At 43.8% G+C, this 21,543-nt stretch overlaps 1 protein-coding gene across 12 annotated transcripts in view; it reads left to right on the forward strand.

Moving 5' to 3' along the window:
- BICD1 (BICD cargo adaptor 1) overlaps positions 1–21,543 on the forward strand; it is a 305,305-nt gene that overhangs the window by 134,238 nt on the left and 149,524 nt on the right. For all 12 annotated transcript variants that reach the window (XM_082256159.1, XM_082256160.1, XM_082256164.1 and 9 more), the window contains exon 2: positions 17,088–17,300. In XM_082256159.1, the coding sequence (XP_082112285.1) occupies positions 17,088–17,300 (213 nt within the window). The remainder of the gene's footprint in view (positions 1–17,087; positions 17,301–21,543) is intronic.

Raw genomic sequence — 21,543 nt, forward strand, 5'->3', positions numbered from 1 at the left:
GGCTGTGGCAAGTACTTAATCGCCTGACTCCATGGGCACCTTTGTCCAGTCAAACCCTGAGTCCAAGTCATATCCCAAGATTCTGTCAATTATTATATTATTTAGTTCAGGTGTATCCATGGGTTTAAATACTACATCATTTCCCCTTATAATATAAGTAAATTGCATCACTGGTCTTACTTTCTGCACTGATCGTAATGTAATAGGGGAATACACCACTGTGACTGGACACCAGCTTGCAATTTTGTTTTTGTTTGATAAATTGGGTGATTTATTATTTATTTCAGGATCTTATATAGCGCTGTCAATTTACGCAGCGCTTTTACATATACATTGCACCTTCACATCAGTCCCTGCCCTCAAGGAGTTTACAATCTAAGGTCCCTAACTCACATCCATAGTAGGGCCAATTTTATACAGGATCCAACTAACCTACCAACATGTCTTTGGAGTGTGGGAGGAAACCGGAGTACCCGGAGGAAACCCACACAGGCACAGGGAGAACATGCAAACTCCAGGCAGGTAGTGTCATGGCTGGGATTCGAACCAGCGACCCTCTTGCTGCTAGGTGAAAGTGCTAACCACTACACCACTACACCACTGTGCCGGTGATAGTCTGATATACAAATTAAACTGTTGTATCTTTAGGAAGCCTCAAATTGTAATAGTAATAGCATTGGTCTCTGGACGGTAGAAGTTTCAGAGCAATGAGAGTTGTTTGAATATCAAAAATGATGAACTGACCGCTCAGATTGTAGAACTGCAGTAACATAAGATGTGTGTGTGTCCGAATTGTTCATAGCTTGCTAATGTTGAGGACATGTTGCTTGTATAAATATGTTGAATGCTTGTTGTATTGTCTTTATTAAATGACAATGTTATTTGAATAAAGACAGAAAGGTAACGCTAAGTATGGCTGATTTGTAACATAAGTTTTGTTATGTTTGAGGGTCTATGTAAGTTTACCATTGGAAGAGTTAAGTAATGAAACTGAAGCAAAAGTTCTGTAAAGTTGTAAATAAGAAATATTGAAGGGTTATATTGTAGATCCTGAAACTGAGAAAATGGCATATAAGAAAAGTGAGCCTTTGTATGTATAACGGAAAAAATAAATTTGTAACAGAGATGGCTGCAGTCTTTGCATGTCTGTGTGCCTGTGTGGCTGTCCAGATTCCTCCCTCCTCCCTTCACATCTTTGTGTGTCTGTGTAAAAAGGGAGAGATTGGTGGAGAGATTATTGCAGACATTTATGTTTGAGGATCTATGTAAGTTTATTATTAGGAGAGATAAGTAATCAAATTAAGGTGAACGTTTTGTATAGTGGTACTGTATATGATAAAAGCCTTTGTAGAAAGTTTTTGTATTTTTAAGATGGAAATCATTTGTACAGCCTCCCCCATACTTAGAAGCACATGTCACGGGCAGGTATGAAGGGACATGTCACAGGCAGGTATGAGCAGAGTGCAAGTCTCGATTCCCCACCCTATAGACTTGGGGAATCAAGTTTAAATTATTATGTTGCACAGGATGATGACCAGACCCTGTCAGTCTTCAGTCGCAGTGTATTTACCCCAAATTGTACCCCTGGGCTTGACACTCTCAGCAAAAGTAGGAAGAAAACGGCCACAGAAGCAACCAATGGGTGCACAGGTCAAATGTCCACTTCCACCCCAAAGACTCTTGATGCCAGAAACCGAACTGTTGCCCCGTCTTTCAACTCAGCTATGACAGACTTATTCCGCTCAATAATACAGACTTATAGTTCCACTTTGGCGGACTGCCAGAAGCTCCTACTGACTCTTTTCAATGCAGAGGACAGACACAGAATAAGCCAAGCAGGTTTAAAGTATGTTGAAGAGTTAGGAAAAAAAAACAGCTGTTGCCATATTGGGTGGGTTACAGATTGGAAACAAAGAGAGAATCTGACCGCAGAATAAAACAGGAAGTAATGTGAAGAATAAGGTAACTGTTGCAGCTACTACCTGAAGGAAGTTATAAGGTATCTAGAAGAAAAGCTCAATTGTGCCAAGATACTGTAAAATACCTGGGATTCAGGGTGTCACAAGGCCAGAGACATTTGGGAAAGGAAAAGCTGTTTACCAGATCCCTGCCACAACCTGGGAGTAGCAGGATTCTGCCGGATTTGGATACCAGACTTTGCCAACAAAGCCAGACCCCTCTATAAATTCACAAGGGGGGGGGAGCTTTATGGGAAGAACTGTGGGAGTCATAACACAGTACCTGGGATCATGGCAACACCCTGTGGCATACCTCTCAAACCAATTGGACACTGTAGCACAGGGTTGGCCACCTTGCCTGTGGGCTATCGCAGCCGCAGCCCTCTTGGTGGTCAAAACTGACAAGCTATCACTAGGTCAGGAAACCTATATCCAGGTCCCACACCAGGTACAGGCACTGCTGGGTTACAAAGGAAATTACTGGTTCAACAACAGCTGGATGGTCAAATACCAGGCCATGCTGTGTGAAAATCCTTGAATTAATCTAGAGACTGTTAATACCCTAAACCCAGCCGCTCTGCTTCCTACCTCATCAGAACCTCTGACACATGAGTACCTCCAGGTCATGGATGAAGTCTATGCAAGTCGGCCAGACTTGAAAGACAGCCCCTTGGAAAAGCCAGATGTTGAATACCTCACTGATGGCAGCAGTTTTGTAAAGGATGGGATCCGCTATGCAGTGGTTACTTAAGTGACAGTGATAGAGGCAGGAGCCTTACCACAGGGAACGTCTGCTCAGAAAGCTGACCGAATTGCACCAACCAGGGCATTACAACTCGCTGCCGGACTAAGATGTGAACTCAAAGTATGCCTTCCTGACTCTCCCTGCTCACGGAGCCCTGTATAAAGAAAGAGGGCTCATTATAGCTGGAGGGAAGAGCATCAAGTATGGGACAGAAATACTGGAACTCTTGGAAGCAGTATGGGCCCCCTCTGAAGTTGCAGTGGTCCACTGTAGAGGCCATCAGAAGGGAGACTCCCTGTAAGCTAGAGGCAACAAGACAGCAGACTGAGTGGCTAGGGATGCAGCATTCCAGCAGCCCCCACAACAGATAATGCCCCCCCTGTTCCCAGTACCTCTCTCTGAATGGGATCCAATATTCACAATGGCAGAACAAGAATGGGTAGAGACTGAACCTTGAAAGTACAGGGAAGACCAGTGGTACCAGTTGCAGGAAGGAAGAATTGTCATCCCAGTTGCAGTAGCCACAGGGGAACACACATAGGCAAGACTGCCATCGAAAAGGCCCTAGAGAGACATTTTTATATCCCCACACTGGCACAAGCTGCAGCCAGCAGATGCATAGAATGTGCCCGAAAACCGCAGACAAGGGCCTGTACCAAGTACAAGCTGTAGGAGCCTCCCCGATGGAAGAATTACTGGTTGACTTCACTGTAATGCCTCCCTCAGGAGGATACAAATATTTGCTAGTGGCCGTCTGCATCTATTCGGGCTGGGTAGAGACATGGACCAAATGAACTGAGACTACTGGAATCCCCTCATCCATAGGCTCAGACAACAGCCCAGCCTTTTTTCACAATTGCCTCCGGGAATTAGCAACAGCACTCAAGATCATGTTGAAACTACATACCGCGTATCGACCTCAAAGCTCTGGAAAAGTGGAAAGTATGAATCATACACTGAAATCTCAACTGGCCAAATTCTGTCAGGAAACCCAAAATGAAGTGGACATTGATGCTGCCCATTGCTCTGTTGAGAATTCTGAGTACTGTACAGTACTATAAAAAGGAGGACAAAATTCTCCCCTTTTGAAGTACTATATGGTAGGCCCCCACCTATCATAAAAGACATAAGGGAGACTTACACCAGATGGGAGGGAGGGGGTGAACCCCAAACTGTTACAGAAATTAGGGGAAAATATGCAGGACATCGGGAAATGGGTCCAGGAAAAACTCCCCATAAGTCTATTAAACCCAGTCCATCCCTTTGTTCCAGGAGATACAGTATGACTGAAAGAGTGGAACACAACCACCTTAGGGCAAAATAAGAGGGGTCCTTATACTTTTCTACTTTCAACCCCCACAGCCATTCAGGTGGCCGAGGTGAGCCTCTGGATACACCACTCCAGGGTAAAGCGAACTGCTGACCCCACAGACCCCTGGCTGAGTACAGTAGACCCTCAGGACCCTTTAAAGCTAAAACTGATCAGAGGAATCAGAGGGAAGAACTCCAACCCTGCACTTGACACACACTGGGAAGCTGTCAGGCCTGTGCATGGAAGAAGATAGTTGGATTGCAGCCCTACTCCCAACACATACCTAGAAGCTGTTGGGTCAATGCGCAGTGGAAAAAAAGGACATCTGATATCTGCTAGTTCTGCTCCAGTCACACCCGGAAAGCTGACTGGTCAATGCACAGCTGAAGCTGGGTGTATTCATTTGATGTTTGTTAGAAGTGCTTTAATAAGTATACTGGTAGCTATATTAAAAATACTGGAAATACCCATAAGGGGGGAGGGGACATCATGTGACTCATGTATCAAAACTACTAAGGTAGGCCCCATAACCACCAAAATGTTTCTTGTTGCATTCATTTTACAAATGTGAAGGCGTGGTAACTTGCGTCTGCGTGCATAATAAAAACCACTTATTCAATGTGCACTGCAGGAAACCAGGTAACCTGTTATGACCCCACCTATGCACCCACCAAAACGTGGTTAGCAGTTCAGAGCTTTGGTTCCACAGGCAAGCAGATAAACCGTACTCTGATAACCAACCCCAATGCAGCAGCGAGCTTGGGTTTTGATGTGTGCTCTGCCATTAACCTCAATGGCTTCCCCAGGAGAGGTTGTGGGGGATTAGGATGGGAAAGAGAGTACCTGGCAAACAACATATACATTTGTTCAGGGCAGTTGGGAGCAAGTTGCCATAACAAGGACTGGAACTATTGCCCCTAGTGGGGGTGTGTCGGTTGGGAAACATGGGCAAAGAAGACCCAGGATGCTATGCTGCAGTCAATGCCTGGACTGTTTAGCTGTACAGTAGGGAGTTGGAAAGGCAATGAATGGCCCCTGAACGTATTGTCCAGAATTATGGCCCCGCCACCTGGATCATATGGTTACCGTACCCCTATCTATATGACTAACCGAATTATCAGCTAAAAGCTGTATTAGAAATTATTAATAATGAGTCTGCAAAGGCTTTTAACTTACTAGCTAAGCAAGGAACCAAGCTACATACCAGTATTTACCGGAAAAATGCTTGCTTTAGATTACTTGCCAGTTGCAGAGGGGGGGGGGGGGTGGAAAGTTCAATCTGAGTATTTGCTGTCTGAAGGTTAATGACAATTGGAAAGCTATCTAAGAGAGTACAGAGAGGATAAGATAGCTAGCTCATGTACCCGTACAGACCTGGAATGGGTTTAATGCTGGCAGTTGGCTTGGGAATTGGTTCCCAAATGCAAGTGGGCTAAAAGCCATGTAGCAATGGCAATACTAGCCGCCTGCATTTTTCTTCCTTGTCTAATTCCCCTTGTGGCCAGGACAATCCAAGGCTTTATTGAGGCCACTGTAGAGAGGAAGTTAGTGGCCCATGTAATGGCCATGTGGAAGTACCAACCATTAGCTCCCCGGGACGAACTAGAACTACCATAACTCCTTCCCACGTCCCAGATGTTTCCCCTCCTAATTCAGTGTTTTTGCAATGATGTTATGTCATGCTTAGTCTCCGCTCAAACTCTCGCTAAGATAGCATCAAAGGGGGGAATGTGGCATCACCTGGAAAGCCTTCTAAAATGGTGGATAAATTAGCAAAATAAAATGGTAGATTCTGACAATCCCTGATTACTACAAGGACACAGACAGTCAAGCGGTGAGATGAGTGCGGTGAGAGTGCCCCTTTATGTGTCCCGATAAGAGCTGTGTGACTGTTCTGTAATCAGATAATATTCCCGCCATTTGTCAATATGAATCTCACATAAGAATAAGCCGTTCCGTCCCGTGCATGCGCAGATAGTACAGCGAGCGAGGCAGAATCTGACATTAGATTCTGTCCCCTCCGCTCTCTGTCTATAGTTGGACAATGCACCTGACAAACTGCCCTGCCCCGCCTCCTCTCAGTGAGCGCAGACTTAAAGCATTACATCCCGTAGAGCTCACTGAGAGGAGGCGGGGCGGAGCGCGGACTGAATGCAATACATCGCTGAGAACTGGAAATAACACAAGATTTCGTCACTAGGCGAATTGCAAGGGCTGCTGGGATACATGACGCCGCTATCCCAGGAGCCCTTGCGAACCGCCGAGTGACGTAATCGCCAAAAGGCAGCAGGACCCGGAAGTGCAGATGAATAAAGAAGAAAAACTGTATTTTCTTAAAAAAAAAAAATTGTTTACATTGGCAAAAGCATATTTAAAGGGGATTACGTACATCTCAACTTGTTAAAATGGGTGGAACTCCACTTTAACCACTTGTTGACTGTATAACTTACATATATGGCGGAAAGGTGGCTCTGATGTGCTGGATCACGTACCTAGTACATGATCCAACGCTTCTGGGTAGGGGGCGTACATCCGTGATTATACGCAGGGGGAGCTGATCTGCAGGTACTGCGGGCTCGATGTCTGCCCAACGATCGTTAGTCAAAGAGCCAGAACGGCAGTCTGTCTGCGTAAACAAGGAGGATCACTGTTTTTACAGGAAGGAAGGCATGGATCCTGTGTCTCTGCAAAGCAGGGACACGAATCCATGCCTTCCCCTAGTAAAAGCACCTCCAATGGTACACTAAAACACTGGCTAGGAACACAGCTAACCCTTTGATTGCCCCTGATGTGTAACCACTTTCCAGCTAGTGTCATTAGTACATAGTACATATTTTACTGTGTGGGCGGAGCTAGGCATTCCTACACAAGACAGTGCTTTGCTGGAGATCTGCTTCACCTATAAGTTGTGACTTGTAGTAATTTGCACTGTCAGCCATGACATCATCACCTTCAGCCTAAAACAGAGGGAATTGATCTGACCGTCTGTGTATTATGCACGCTCATGTAGATTCCTATAACTTGGAATCTAGCTTTCTGGTAAGCAAGCATTTTATATGTGGAGGTGCACCTGGGTGAGGTCTCATAGATTATCCACTTACCTATTTGACAATCAACATGAGACTTCTGTTCACCGTCACTAATTTAATCTTTTTTGGAGCACTACATGAACTTTTTCTAAATGGACTTTTTTTCTTTTTTTGTTTCACTTTGATTGTTTAGTACGGCAACGTAAGTTGCATACACTGTATTGGTGTCACTGGTCCCCAAAAAGTGTCAAAAGTGTCAGTTAGTGTCCGCCGCAGTATTGCAGTCCCGCTATAAGTTGCTAATCACCGCCATTACTATTAAAAAATTTTAAAAAAAATGAATTAATAAAAATATCCCATAGTTTGTAGACACTATAACTTTTGCTCAAACTAATCAATATACGCTTATTGGGATTTTTTTTAAATAAAAATAAGTAGCAGAATACATATTGGCCTAAATTGATGAAGAAATTTGATTTTTTTCAATTTTTATTGGATATGTTTTATAGCAAACAGTAAAAAAAAAAAAAAATGTTATTACTGTATTTTCTGGCATATAAGACTACTATTGAACCTCAAAAAAATCCCCCAAAAATGGGGGGTCGTCTTATACGCCGAGTATAATATCTCCAAGGTAACCTAAGTATAAGTATTACCGGTAGATGTAATCTCTCAAGACGCTGGCTGTGTGGGAATCCTGTACTGGTATACCGTATGTACCGTAGCTTCGGCTACATACAGTGTATCGTGCTGAGCCAATCCGGGAGAGCGATGTATTCTATTATTGAATGCAAAGCCTGCTCGGATTGGCGGAGTAACATCAGCCCGCTTCTCTGACTCTGCCAATCCGAGCAGGCTTTGCATTCAATAGTAGAATACATCGCTCACTGTGATTGGCTCAGCGTGGTATACTGTATGTAACTGAAGCTACGGTACATAAGGTATACCGGTACAGGATTCTCACACAACCAGTGTCTTGAGATTACATCTACTGGTAATACTTAGGGTATCTTGGAGATATTATGAGAGATTACATGTATTACAGTACTTGGGGTACCTTGGAGATCTATGAGAAATCTGATGTTTTTCAATGGTGTTGCCTTGCTTCGGAAGGGGGGTAGTCTTATACGGCGAGTATAGCCTAAAACCTATATTTTAACTTGAATATTATGGGGGTCAGCTTTTACACCCAGTCGCCGGAAAAAACGGTAATTTTTTTTCAAAATTGTCTGTCTTATTTTTGTTTATAGCGTAAAAAAAATAAAAATACCACCAAAAGAAATCTCTATTTGTGGGGAAAAAAGGACATACATTTTATTTGGGTACAGCGTTGTATGAACATGCAATTATCAGTTAACCACTTCCGGACTGCCCCACTTACATATACTGCAGCAGGACGACCCTTCTGTGCAAAATCATTTACCTGTATGTCATTTTTTGCTTTTGGGTCTGGGGCACGGCCCTCGACCCGCTTCTGCTGGGGTTGGACACAGCAGGAGACAATCAACAGGTCCAGCGGACCCGATGTCCGCCGCCACCCAGCGATCGTTTCCAAGAGAGGCAGAACAGTGGTCTGCCTATGTAAACAAGGCAGATTGCCGTTCTGTCAGAGGGAAAGATAGAGATACTGTGTTTCTGCTAAGCAGAAACACGGATCTCTGCCTTCCCACAGTACAAGCACCCCCAACACAGTTAGAAAGCACTATCTAGGGACAAATTTAACCCTTTGATCGCCCCTGATGTTAACCCCTTCCTGCCAGTGTCATATATACAGTGACTGTATATATATTTTTTAGCACTTATCACTGTATTGATGTCACTGGTCCCCAAAAAGTGTCAATTTGTGTCCGATTTGTCCGCTGCAATATCGCAGTCCCGCTATATGTCGCTGATCACCGCCATTACTAGTAAAACAAAATAATCTATAAAAATTCCATAAAACTATCCCATCGTTTGTAGACGTAACTTTTGCACAAACCAATCAATATATGCTTATTGGGTTTTATTTTCCAAAAACATGTAGCAGAATACATATTGGCCTAAATCAGGGATTCTCAAACTACGGCCCTCCAGCTGTTGTGGAACTACACATCCCATTTGTAAAACTCTGACATTCACAGACATGACTGCGCATGATGGGAATTGTAGTTCCTGAACAGCTGGAGGGCCATAGTTTGAAGACCCTTGGCCTAAATTGATAAAGAAATTAGATTTTTAAAATTTTTTTTTTATTGTATATGTTTTATAGCAGAAAGTAAAAAACATTGTTTTTTTTCAAAATTATCTGTCTTTTTTTGTTTATAGCGCAAAATTAATAACCGCAGAGGTGATCAAATACCACCAAAAGAAAGCTCTATTTGTGGGAAAAAATGCAATTGTCAGTTAAAGTAACGCAGTGCCGTAAAGCAAAAAATGGCCTGGTCATGGAGAGGGTAAAACCTTCCGGAGCTGAAGTGGTTAAAGTAATGCAGTGCCGTATCGCAAAGAATGGCCTAATCAGGAAGGGGGGTAAATCTTCTGGCGGTCAAGTGGTTAAGGACCTGCTTTCTCATTTCCCCATATTACCAAAAGAAATTGAATGTTGACTTTATTCATAGAATTTAGCTCATCCTGTTGCAGCTTAAAAGATAGTTTCCTGTGTTTGTGTTTTATGGTGTGCGCTGTATGTGAAAATATTTCGGTCCAATCGCATTATGCAATCGTCCTCCAGTTTTTCAAGACTGCGCTTCCAGATTCTTTAGTTTAAAAATGTCCAGTTCAAGACCCATTTATGATCCACAGAAAGTAAATGTGTTATGTCTATGCTTTTAAATATTGCTGATATAATAGTTTTGTGGCAAATTATGGAAAAATATTTCCACCAAGGCCTTGTTCGCCGGGCAGTAAAGGGGTGGTAAAAGCAGACAGTTGAGCTGCTGTTTTAAGGACCATCCTTCCTTAACCTCCCTGGCGGTGATCCCGAGCGTGACTCGGGTTTATTTTTTTCTGTCAGGAGCGGTAACCCTAAGTCACGCTCGGGTTAGCATTGCAGAGTGCCAGCGGAGCCCCCTTAGCTGCCAGAGTAGTCCACTTACCTTGTCCTGGCGATCCAGCGATGTCCTTCGCTCTGATCGCCGGCTGACCGGCGTCTGACTTCCTGGTTCCGTTCCCTGCGAGCAGAGGCGGCGCACGGGAGCGGAACTGGGCGGGAATTTCAAAAGTGGAAGAAATAAATAAAAGAGGTGATACAATGTAATCTGAGAGGATTACATTGTATTACCTCAGATTACCTCAGATCTGACATTAGATACATTACAGTGCCCTTTGCCTGACATTATACTGTCATTTGTGCCCAAAAAAAAAAATATAACATGGCGTCAAAAAAGCGCCACTTTACTAAAGCGCTGTTGGACCGCGACAGCGACACGGCGGTGCTCGCAGAACTGAACGATAGCGAGTCGTGGGGTGATTTGTCGTCTGACACTGACACTGATCTGGCAAGTGACAACGGCAATGATCCTGCACCTGACCAAGTGCGATGTGCGCACTTGGTGTGCTATTGACAGCGATGAGGACCAGGTAGCGCCCCCAAGATTCCCGTTCACTGGATCACCTGGGATGAAGGTAGATGTCGAGCGTGACAACCCTCTGGCATACCTGCAATTATTCCTCACTGAGGAGGTAATTGAAAAAATTGTCACGGAGACGAATCGCTACCAAGAGCAGCAATCCGCTACGCTGCATGCCAGGTTTTCCAGAAGCAGAAAGTGGGAACCAGTAGATCTATCACAGAAACTTCCCTATGCCACTCTGCATGTGGGGAAAACTACTTCTGTACCATAGACTGTTGTCCCCCTGTACTTTTCCCTCCTGACCCACCCCCCCCCCCAGTACAGTGCCCTGCTGCCTCCCTATAATTTTCCCTACTGAACCTTCAGTACTGTGCCGCCCTGTACTTTTTCCTCCCGACCCCATAATACTGTGCCCTGCTGGCTTCCTGTACTTTGTCCTCCTGACCCTCTAGCACTGTGCCCAGCTGCCACCGTGTACTTTGCCCTCCTGACCCTGCAGTACTGTTCTCCAGTGCCCTGCTGTACTTTGCCCTCCTGACCCCCCTGTACTGTGCCCTGGTGCCTCCTGGAATTTCCCCTCGTGCCCCCCAGAACTGTGCCTTGGTGCCTTTAGTAATTTGCCTTCCTGACCCCCTGTATTAGTAGTTTACACAAAAAGATAAGGATGTTTTTTAAGCTCACAGCAAGTGACAAAGACACTGCATTCCTGGCAGAATCAACAGGTATTACCTGTACTTGCTGAAAATGTTCTCAGCCTGAAAATAGGAACCTAATGCAGCCACCACATTTTTGTTTTGGGTTTAGATTGTAAAAGGAAATTGTCAGGTGGCGTAAGGTTATGTGACATCCCAGAATACAGGCTTCACAAAGAATCTGATGCTGTACTGGTTTTTTAAATCAAATCTTTTATACCATGAGCCTTATATCTGCACCTTGAGTTAAGCCACTGAATTAGCACAACATGGAGGCGGTCATCCAAAAACAAATAGGGCACGTTCACATTTCAGCGCAAGTTGATATGACAATGTACAACTTCAAAAACAGCATATATTGTTGGACTTTACTGGTACCCAAAAAAGTACAGACACATAAAGATATATGTAAAGCTATATGTAAAAAGTTATATATATTTTATTACAAATATTTAAATGTAATGAAACCCCGGAGAACAATCCCCATGAAGTAATGTAGGCCATACATATTAACAAAATCGATCTATGACAAAGAACAAGTGAAATGACAAACATTCAATAAGTTTACAATGTCAGCTGACAAGAAGTGACATGACAAAGTACATATGATAAGATTACATGTTGTGCAATTTTAGCTAACAAGACATTTTATTATTATTATACAGGATTTATATAGCACCAAAAGTTTACACAGCGCTTTACAACATGAGGGCAGACAATTTAATACAGAAGGAATCAGAGGGCCCTGCTCATTAGAGCTTACAATCTATAAGGGAGGTTCAAGTGATACAAAAGGAAATAACTGTGTGGGATGAGCTGATGGTAAAAATAAAAGTACGGTTGTTAGATGGAAGCAGGATAGGCTTCTCTAAAAAAGGGGGTTTTCAGGGATTACCTAAAAAAAGACAGAGTAGGAGATAGTCAAGCAGATTAGGTAGGGAGTTCCAAATGAGGACAGGCTCAGGAGAAGTCCTAGAGGCGAACATGGGAGGAGATAAGGGAGCTAGAGAGCAGGAGGTCTTGGAAGGAACGAAGAGAACAATTTGGTTGGTATATTGAGACTAGGTTTGTGTTGTAGCTGAGGGTAGAGTTGTGGATGGCTTTGTAAGTTGTCGTTAGTATTTTGACTTTTATTCGTTGGGTAAATGAAGCCAATGGAGAAATTGGCAGAGATGAGTAGCAGACACTGAACAGCTGGTACGGTGGGTGAATCTGACAATAGCATTTATGATGGACTGAAGTGGAAAAGCCTATATAAAGGTAATCCAGTGAGGAGCGAGTTGCAGTAGTTAAGGCAAGAGATGCTCAGGGAGTGAATTAGAAGCTTTGTGCTTTGTGGTTAAGAAGGGGCATCTTTTGGAGATGTTGCAGAAGTTGAGGTGGCAAGATTTGGACAGTGATTGGATGTGGGGCAGTTCATGGAAGTAGTGTGATATCTAGACTGATATGTCTGTCAGTAAATTAGTGATGTGTGAGGAGACTGAAGGAGTGAGCTGAGGAGTAGTGAGATAGATTTGGGTGTCATCAGTGTAGAAATGGTATTGAAAACCATGTGAGGCTATTAGCTAACCCAGGGAGGAGATGTAGGTCAAGAAAAGGAAAGGTCCAAGAACAAAACTTTGGGGGACCCCTATAGAAAAAGGAAGAGGAGATGAGGAGGTAGCGATAGGTAGGATGGGAACCAATAAAGAGTACAGTCACCAAGACCAAAGAAGTGGAACTTTTTGAGGTGGAGTGGGTGATTAACTATATTAAAAGCAGCAGAGAAATACAAAAGTAGGAGAACAAAATAGTGACAATTGATTTGAGCTATTAGTAAATAGTTTGTGAGTTATAGGAGGGCAGTTTTTGTGCAGTGTTGAGATTAATGATGTGAGTTAGAGGGTGTAGGATAGAGCCAGATGGTGACAGTAGTATTTGTGAGGGAACAGGGTCCAGGGGACATTAGAAACAAGTTCTTTATCTATAGTAGCAGGGTAAATGATGGAAGAATCGAGTGTGCCTGTGGACATGGAGTGTTAGGTGGGGAAGATAACTTTTTCAGTGAAGATCTCATCATGAATTGTATAAATCTTATTTTTGAAGTGATTGGTGATCTCCAGGGCAGTGAGTGAGTTGGGTGGACACACTTTAGGACGAACTAGAGAGTTAAAATATTTGTAAACCCTTTACCATGTAAAACAACCAATTTACAATAAAATAGAAATGAAAGGCAAAACATTATTCAGTATACAGTATCTCACAAAAGTGATGACACCACTCACATTTTTGTAAATATTTTATTTTATCTTTTCATGTGACAACACTGAAGAAATGGCACTTTGCTACAATGTAAAGTAGTGAGTGTACAGCTTGTATAAGACTCCTTTCACACACTCCGTCCTTTGGACGGAGTCCGTTTTTCTCAGCGGGGGATCGAGCCGCCCATCCCCCGCTGAGCAGGAGGATGACAGCTGTGTCTCCGCGCTGTGTGCGGAGACACAGCTGTCTGTTCCCCATGCATCTCTATGGGGAAAATCGGATGGGAACGGACCGTCAGCCCATTCTCATCCGATCCTATCCGATCCGATCCGCTGGACGGATGGAAAATAGGGTTTCCATCCATCCAGATTTGACGGATCGGATCGGGTGTCAGCGGACATGTCTCCGCTGACATCCGATCCCCCATAGAGATGCATGGGGGGACCGTTCAGATCCGCCAAAAAAACGGACAGGCGGATCTGAACGGTCCGCCTGTGTGAAAGGGGCCTAACAGTATACATTTTTTGTCCCCTCAACCCACAGCCATTAATGTCTAAACTGCGTGAAAATTGTGAAATGTGTCCAAATTGGGCCCGATTAGCCATTTTCCCTCCCCGGTGTCATGTGACTTGTTAGTGTTAAAAGGATTCAGGTGTGAATGGGGAGCAGGTTTGTTAACAAACAGTTGTTTTGTTTGTGTTTGGTGTTATCGCTCTCACTCATACTGGTCAGTGGAAGTTCAACATGGCACCTCATGGCAAAGAACTCTCTGAGGATCTGAAAATAAATTGTTGCTCTACATAAAGATGGCCTAGGCTATAAGAAGATTGCCAAGACCCTGAAACTGAGCTGCAGCACGGTGGCCAAGCCCATACAGCTGTTTAACAGGACAGGTTCCACTCAGAACAGGCCTCGCCATGGTCGATCAAAGAAGTTGAGTGCACATGCTCAGTATCATATCCAGAGGTTGTCTTTGGGAAATAGACGTATGAGTGCTGCCAGCATTGCTGCAGAGGTTAAAGGGGTGGGGGGTCAGCCTGTCAGTGCTCAGACCATATGCTGCACCCTGCTTAAAATTGGTCTGCATGGCTGTCCTCTCAGAAAGAAGCCTTTTCAAAAGATGATGCACAAGAAAGCCCGCAAACAGTTTGCTGAAGACAAGCAGACTAAGGACATGGATTACTGGAACCATGTCCTGTGGTCTGATGAGACCAAGATAAACTTATTTGGTTCAGATGGTGTCAAGCGTGTGTGGCGCCAACCAGGTGAGGAGTACTAAGACAAGTGTGTCTTGCCTACAGTCAAGCATAGTGGTGGGAGTGTCATGGTCTGGGGCTGCATGAGTGCTACCGGCACTGGGGAGCTAGAGTTCATTGAGGGAACCATGAATGCTTACATGTACTGTGACATACTGAAGCAGAGCATGATCCCCTCTCTTCGAAAACTGGGCCGCAGGGCAGTATTCCAACATAATGACCCCAAACACAACTCCAAGAGGACCACTGCCTTGCTAAAGAAGCTGAGGGTAAAGGTTATGGACTGGTCAAGCATGTCTCCAGACCTAAACCCTATTGGGCATCTGTGAGGCATCCTGAATCGGAAGGTGGAGGAGCGCAAGGTCTCTAACATCCACCAGCTCCATGATGTCGTCATGGAGGAATGGAAGAGGACTTCAGTGGCAACCTGTAAAGCTCTGGTGAACTCCATGTTTAAGAGGGTTAAGGCAGTGCTGGAAAATAATGGTGGCCACACAAAATATTGACAATTTGGGCCCAATTTGCACATTTCCTCTTAGGGGTGTACTCACTTTTGTTGCCAGCGGTTTAGACATTAATGGCTGTGTGTTGAGTTATTTTGAAAGGACAGCAAATTTACACTTTTATACAAGTTGTACATTCACTACTTTATATTGTAGCAAAGTGCCATTTCTTCAGTGTTGTCAGTGTTGTCACATGAAAAGATATAATAAAATATTTTAAAAAATGTGAGGGGTGTACTCACTTTTGTGAGATACTATATATATAAGAAACATTATAAATACATTTTTCTCCATTTGTAATAAGAGATCTGTTCTCAGATTTGGCAGGAGCTGAGGGTGGAGAAACAACAGAGCGCTCAACTTCCCAGTGAATGACTGTGTAGGGCGGAGGTATGTCAGCACAAGCCTGATCATCGGATTAGCTCCCAGCACAAGCAGAAAACTGACCATGTTGTACTCTCTGGTGTGAACACCAGGTATTTTATGCAAAGGAAACAATGCAAAGATAACAGGATACTTTTTAAAGGTATAGCATACACATACCAGGAATATATTATAATTTTATAATATTGGAGTATGATGGTGATGGGTGCAGTAATAAGGAAAGAACAGAAGTGAGGGTGATATATAGAGGATATGGGATGTAGAACAAAGGTGAAGGAAAGAGAGTTTAAAAGAGAGAACACAACTGTGAGAAGGAGAGGAAGAGAGCACATGTTACAGAGTGGAAGGATTAAGAAGAAGACCTGGTAAGAGATGAATGAGCTAAATGGGAAAACAAGGTCATCTGTACTCTGCTGTTTTGCAAAGTAGTTTGCTGTGGATCTTACCTTCATTCAATCGCTAATGTGCAGAGTAGAGTACAAAAAGAATTCCCCTTTGTGGTATGGGACTATAAATGCCGCTGAACACTGTATGCTATATAAAATAATCTTTATTGGTACAAAAGGTCCCTTTGTACCAATAAAGATTATTTTATATAGCATACAGTGTTCAGCGGCATTTATAGTCCCATACCACAAAGGGGAATTCTTTTTGTACACACTGATTAGGGATGATGGCCGCTGTCACTGGGCACCGAGCATGAGAATACTTTCTATCTTTATGTGCAGAGTAGACGTGCCCACTTTATCGAACGAAAGCAAGCCTATGCTACCCAAGTGCCCAATCAGGAATTATTAAAAGATACTTGGCTAGCAGAGTAAACTTTTTACACCACAATCAGACTACAAGAGGAGTAAGGGGGGCAGAATTGTAAAGCTTAAGATCAGCCTATAATTTAGGTAAGACAATAAAGTACAAAATAAACATCACAATAATATGGACAGGGCTACAAAGGTGTAAGCAGCAGTATAGTGTACCATAGGGCACTGTAATATTAATCAGTCATTTTCAGTTTGAGGTGGATGTGAAAAGCAGCAATATGGATTTATAGATTACCTGTGAAGGGACAGAAAAGAGATGTTCAGATGAGGCTGAGTGGAACTATCCCACTTAATCAAAGAAACCCATTTTATAGAAAGAAAACCAGCATATGCCACCCCAGAATGTGCTCCCTGGCATGAAAGGTAGTTTATTAGGTGAAGGCTTTTCTCATTACACATCAGCCTTACATTGGATGGACATATTATTTTAGGAGAGACAATATATTATTTCAGTTCTAACAAAATTTATTTCTAAAAATACACTTTGATCATGCTGAGGTACCAAGGCTATGTTTTTTTTTTAATAGAATCACCAAACAAAAACATTTTTACTTGCAAAACAATTCTGATAATTATTTGTCTGTTCTTCTCTCAGGCTTTTGGACAGTCCTTCACCGTCCACCGCAAAGTTGCTAAAGATGGAGAGACCCGAGAGGAGACTCTATTACAGGAGTCAGCGACCAAAGAAGAATATTACCTGGGCAGGATATTGGAGATGCAGAATGATGTGCGGCAGAGTAAAACAATTATCGGAAACGTCCAAGGTGAAAACGAGCGTCTTACTGCCCTGGTCCAAGACTTAAAAGAGGTAATTACTCTACTCTACATCCCAAAAATATTTCCCTTTAAAGTTAAACTCCGTCCAAACAGCTTGGAGTCTTGTCCCTCCTCCAGCCTGAGACTGCCAGTACATGAACTGAGTGGCTTCTTGCACTGCCTCTCATCCCTGCTCTATAAGGCCTGCAAAAGGCTGATACCATGTCAGATACAGCTACCTACTTCTCTTATTCAAAAGCTACAAAATATTTATTGATGTATGGATGATTACAGAGCTGCATTGATTTATGTCTTTTATGCCCTCGTTTTCAAATCTGCACTACAAAACCAATAAACAAAATATGATTGGTTAGCTCAAGAAACACAGAAACTTCCCATTGGTTCCTATCAATCATACCAGTGTCCACACTGCAATCAGCCAAAAATAAAAAAGCTGGGTCATCATCATCCCCAGACAGTGTGGACTGTCCAGCAGTTCGTAATTCATTTATAAGTTTCTACAAAAACTAGAAGATAATGTCAGATAAACAGAAGTACTGGCACAAGACCACGACCTGGTAATTCAAATGTCATTCTGTCCTAATGTGCTGCAAATCAATACTTTTAAAAAGTCCTAAGTGGTGCAGGATATCTGTGTCTCAGAATTTCAACAATCAAACATAACATTGGCTCTGTATTATTCCAATATTTAAGGGGGAATAATGGAGCTTTATTGAGTACTCAATTGATTTTTACTGATTTAAATGTGGCCAAAAACAACTTGTAACATGATTTTCACACTAGTTCATACTCATTTTCTGGGCCATATTTTGACTAAACATCATATACTACGCTAGCCTACAGTGCAACCAGCATAATTGTAAAACTGAACTCCGGGCAAACCACTACATGCACAGGTGAAATACATATAACAAAAGCTTTGCATATGTCAAAAGGTTTTGTACTTTTATGCAGTCCTGGGATCTACATGGCTGTCTGCCCAGGGCAACTGATAAGGTAGTACAACCAGCCCTCCTGTACTGGTCCCGAGCCCCATCAGTTCCAAAGAGGGGCCCAGGCACCTGATGAGCAGGAGGGCCAACTGTACTGTCTTATTGCAGACACCAATCCTCTTCTGCCTCCCCCTGCAAGCTGCCAGCTTCTCCTCCTCTTTCTCCCTCTGGTTACACTGCAGGGAGATTGGTCCTGGCACACGTGTCCCTTCCATTTTCTGTCCAGACCTCCTTTCCACCACAGCGTTGCTGGCTTCCCTCCTCCTGCTGGCAGCTGCATTGGGCACACAGGGAGATGTTCCAGGATGGAAAGCGAGGAAAGTAAAGATGTAATTTACTGGCCCTTTCCTTCCCTGAATGAACACAGTGAGCAATCGGTAACAATCACTCCTGTGTTCTTTCATTACTGAAACATAGTAAACTGTGTTTCACTATGGTTCAGTTTGTGTATAAGAAGAAAGACTCAGAGTGCTTCCTATTCATTCATCTGTGCAGCTGAGACTGCAAAGAAAGGGACTGATAAGTCTATGTCCTCAAGTCACTTTTGGTTGTGGCGGGGGGGCCCTGTCAGGTAGGCTGTATGGGGCCCCATGAATTCTAACAGCAGCCCTGTGTCTGACACACAGCACCACTCAATCTAATATGGAAGGAGACCTAATTTTTCTCTGCTGCAGTTCAGTAACACCTACATGGCTTGTTCCTCCCCCAGCATGTGACTGGCTAGTGAATAGAGGAGCAGCTGCGTGATAAGGTCATTTCTCTATCACTCTGCTTTCCCCTGCTATCAGCATGTCCATTGTTAGCACCTGAGCACTGCAGCACAATTGATTTAATCCTTGTGCTGTTTTTCCCTCTCCCAGTCTGAGCTCAGTGCAAGAGGCTGATACAGGTACTTTCTTTGCTTGCACTTTACAAAATACATTTACCGGTAATTATGTATTAATGAATACATTTAATGATGTAGAAATTATATATAAATAAGTTCCTTAAGTTCAGATATATCCATATGCTTAGCAGTGTTGCTGTAATGGATAAGAAATTAATAGCAGAAGAAATTAAATAATTACCTTTCCTCCCAGTGCTTCTCACATAACCACAAAACCTAGGTATATGGTCACATTATATGGTCACATTATCTCCACTGAATGGAGGAATAGGGATAAGGGCTCATACCTGCCTTTTCCTGTCATAGTGGTGCTGTCCTGATGAAATAGGGAAGCTGATCTCAAGAAAGATTCAGGTACTTATGTTGGCTTTATGTAAAAAAAGGAATACACATTTGTATTATTTTTTTATATCTGCCAGGAGCTAAGCTATACAGGCCTCCTCTATGATTGTAGGGAAGTGCAGGGAGATAGAGGGCAGAAAGTCACCACAGGGTCAGACAGAGTCTAACTCATTCTTTGTAATGGTTAAATCCGCCGTTAAGCTTCAGAATGACAGCAATGCACTTATGTTGGCAAATGCCGGGATTGTGTACGTGCAGCCAGTGACACTGAGCCCTGGGTCCTCTCACCCTCACCTGGTTCATTCATTAACTATTACTTTATGACATCACAGATGACTTCCCCTCCGTTGGTGAAAATCTTCCTTCAGCCATTCTACTTTCTCAGCTGTTGGTGAACCATATACAGTTTATCTGGAATCAGTGGCACCAACCGACAACAGGTCCACTTTAGGGTTAAAGTGCATGAAAATCATTTTTCTCTTTTGTTCGTTGACAGGCACAGCTCCTGATTTACTTAACCACTGGGTATACTGCCCCTACAGCAGTAGGACACTAGGCAGAAAAAAAGTCTGTCTATGCCTATGGGCAGTCCCAGGGGGTATACTACCTCTCTCTGCTATAGGTACTCAGTTTTTTCTGCCTAGTCAGGAGTAAGGACCTTGTTCATTGCTGGGATCTCTGGTCCTGGCAAATGTTTTCTTTTTAGATAGATTTTTTCTCCTGTTTTTTTCCTGTGAGATCTACAATCAACTTCAAGACTGGGCAACGGGCTGGATAATCTAGATCCAGTGGTCATCCAAGTCTGGCCCGCGAGCGCGCAAAGACCTCAGCTCCACACTAGGTCGGCCGTGACATAGCCCCAGCAGATGGGGGCTGGCCTGCGAGTTAAACGCCTCGTGAGGTCGCATACGCCCAGGTCTCAGGCCAAGTTGCAGCATTCCTCCTGGCTGAAAGCCCCCCATTTCGAAGGCGAAGGGTTCTGTCTGGAGCGATACCTGCCTGGTTCCTGGTATGGTTAGTAACTGTCCCCCCATCCTACCCCCCCCCTCCACTTATGCTGGGGCTGTGTGGGTGGCGTGGTCCACCTCCTGGGGTGGGGGCAGGGCACTATGCTGGGGATAGGGGCAGGGGGATAATCGGCTGTGTGGGGAGGCTGTACCTGGTGGGGGCTCCTGCCAGGGCCCCCCCTTCCTGCCTGCTTCATTCTTGAGGCCTAGGGATCCCTCCTGGGTCCCTGGGAGCCTTGCGGTGCCGCGCGGGGCCACTATTTTGTTGTAGCCTTGTGCTGCAATGCACATTGGCTGTTTGTGTAGTCCGGCGGCCATTTTACGGTGGTCGGTCATAGAAAACAGCTGTGGCAATGTCTGTGGAGCCTTCTGGGTGAGGTTTACGGTGATGGAAGCCCCCCCCCCCTCCTCATCCCCTGGTGCTGACTCCTGGATCCTTTCGTTTCCTGATCGCCACTCATGCAGTGCAGATTCTCCTGGATTCTGCAGGGTGGTGAGTCTGGTGGGGTCCTCTCCCTCTCTGCTAAGGATCAATTGCTCTGTGACTGGCAATCAGGTGGTGCTGCCAAAGCAGTGGGGGTTGTCCCTTAGCAGTGTTTTACACTTTTTTTGTGGGGTCCCCCTGGTAACTCATGGAGTCTTTGCAGCACATCTCCCCACCTGATCCCCTCTCTGGGGCAGCGAGCCCTCCGGGTCGCATCATAGAAACATAGAATGTGTCGGCAGATAAGAACCATTTGGCCCATCTAGTTTGCCCAATATATCTGAATCCTATGAATAGTCCCTGGCCCTATCTTATATGAAGGATAGAAATAGAATTCAAAAAAATTTCCGCGCTAGTGTGATAAGTGAAATAATGATAAATGTCAGCAGCCAACACAAAATCAACCAACAATGACTCAAATTAATAATAAAACGTAAAAGTGTAGCGCTAAAAATAAAAAATGATAAATAGTGTCCAAATGAATAAACAGCTGATAATCACAATACTGTGTATATGAGAAAAAAGGAAAACAATAGTGTCCAAATGAATAAGTCCCATAGAAA

The sequence above is a fragment of the Pelophylax lessonae genome (genome assembly GCF_965119305.1).
Source record: "Pelophylax lessonae genome assembly, chromosome: 4".
Taxonomy (NCBI): Eukaryota; Metazoa; Chordata; class Amphibia; order Anura; family Ranidae; genus Pelophylax; species Pelophylax lessonae.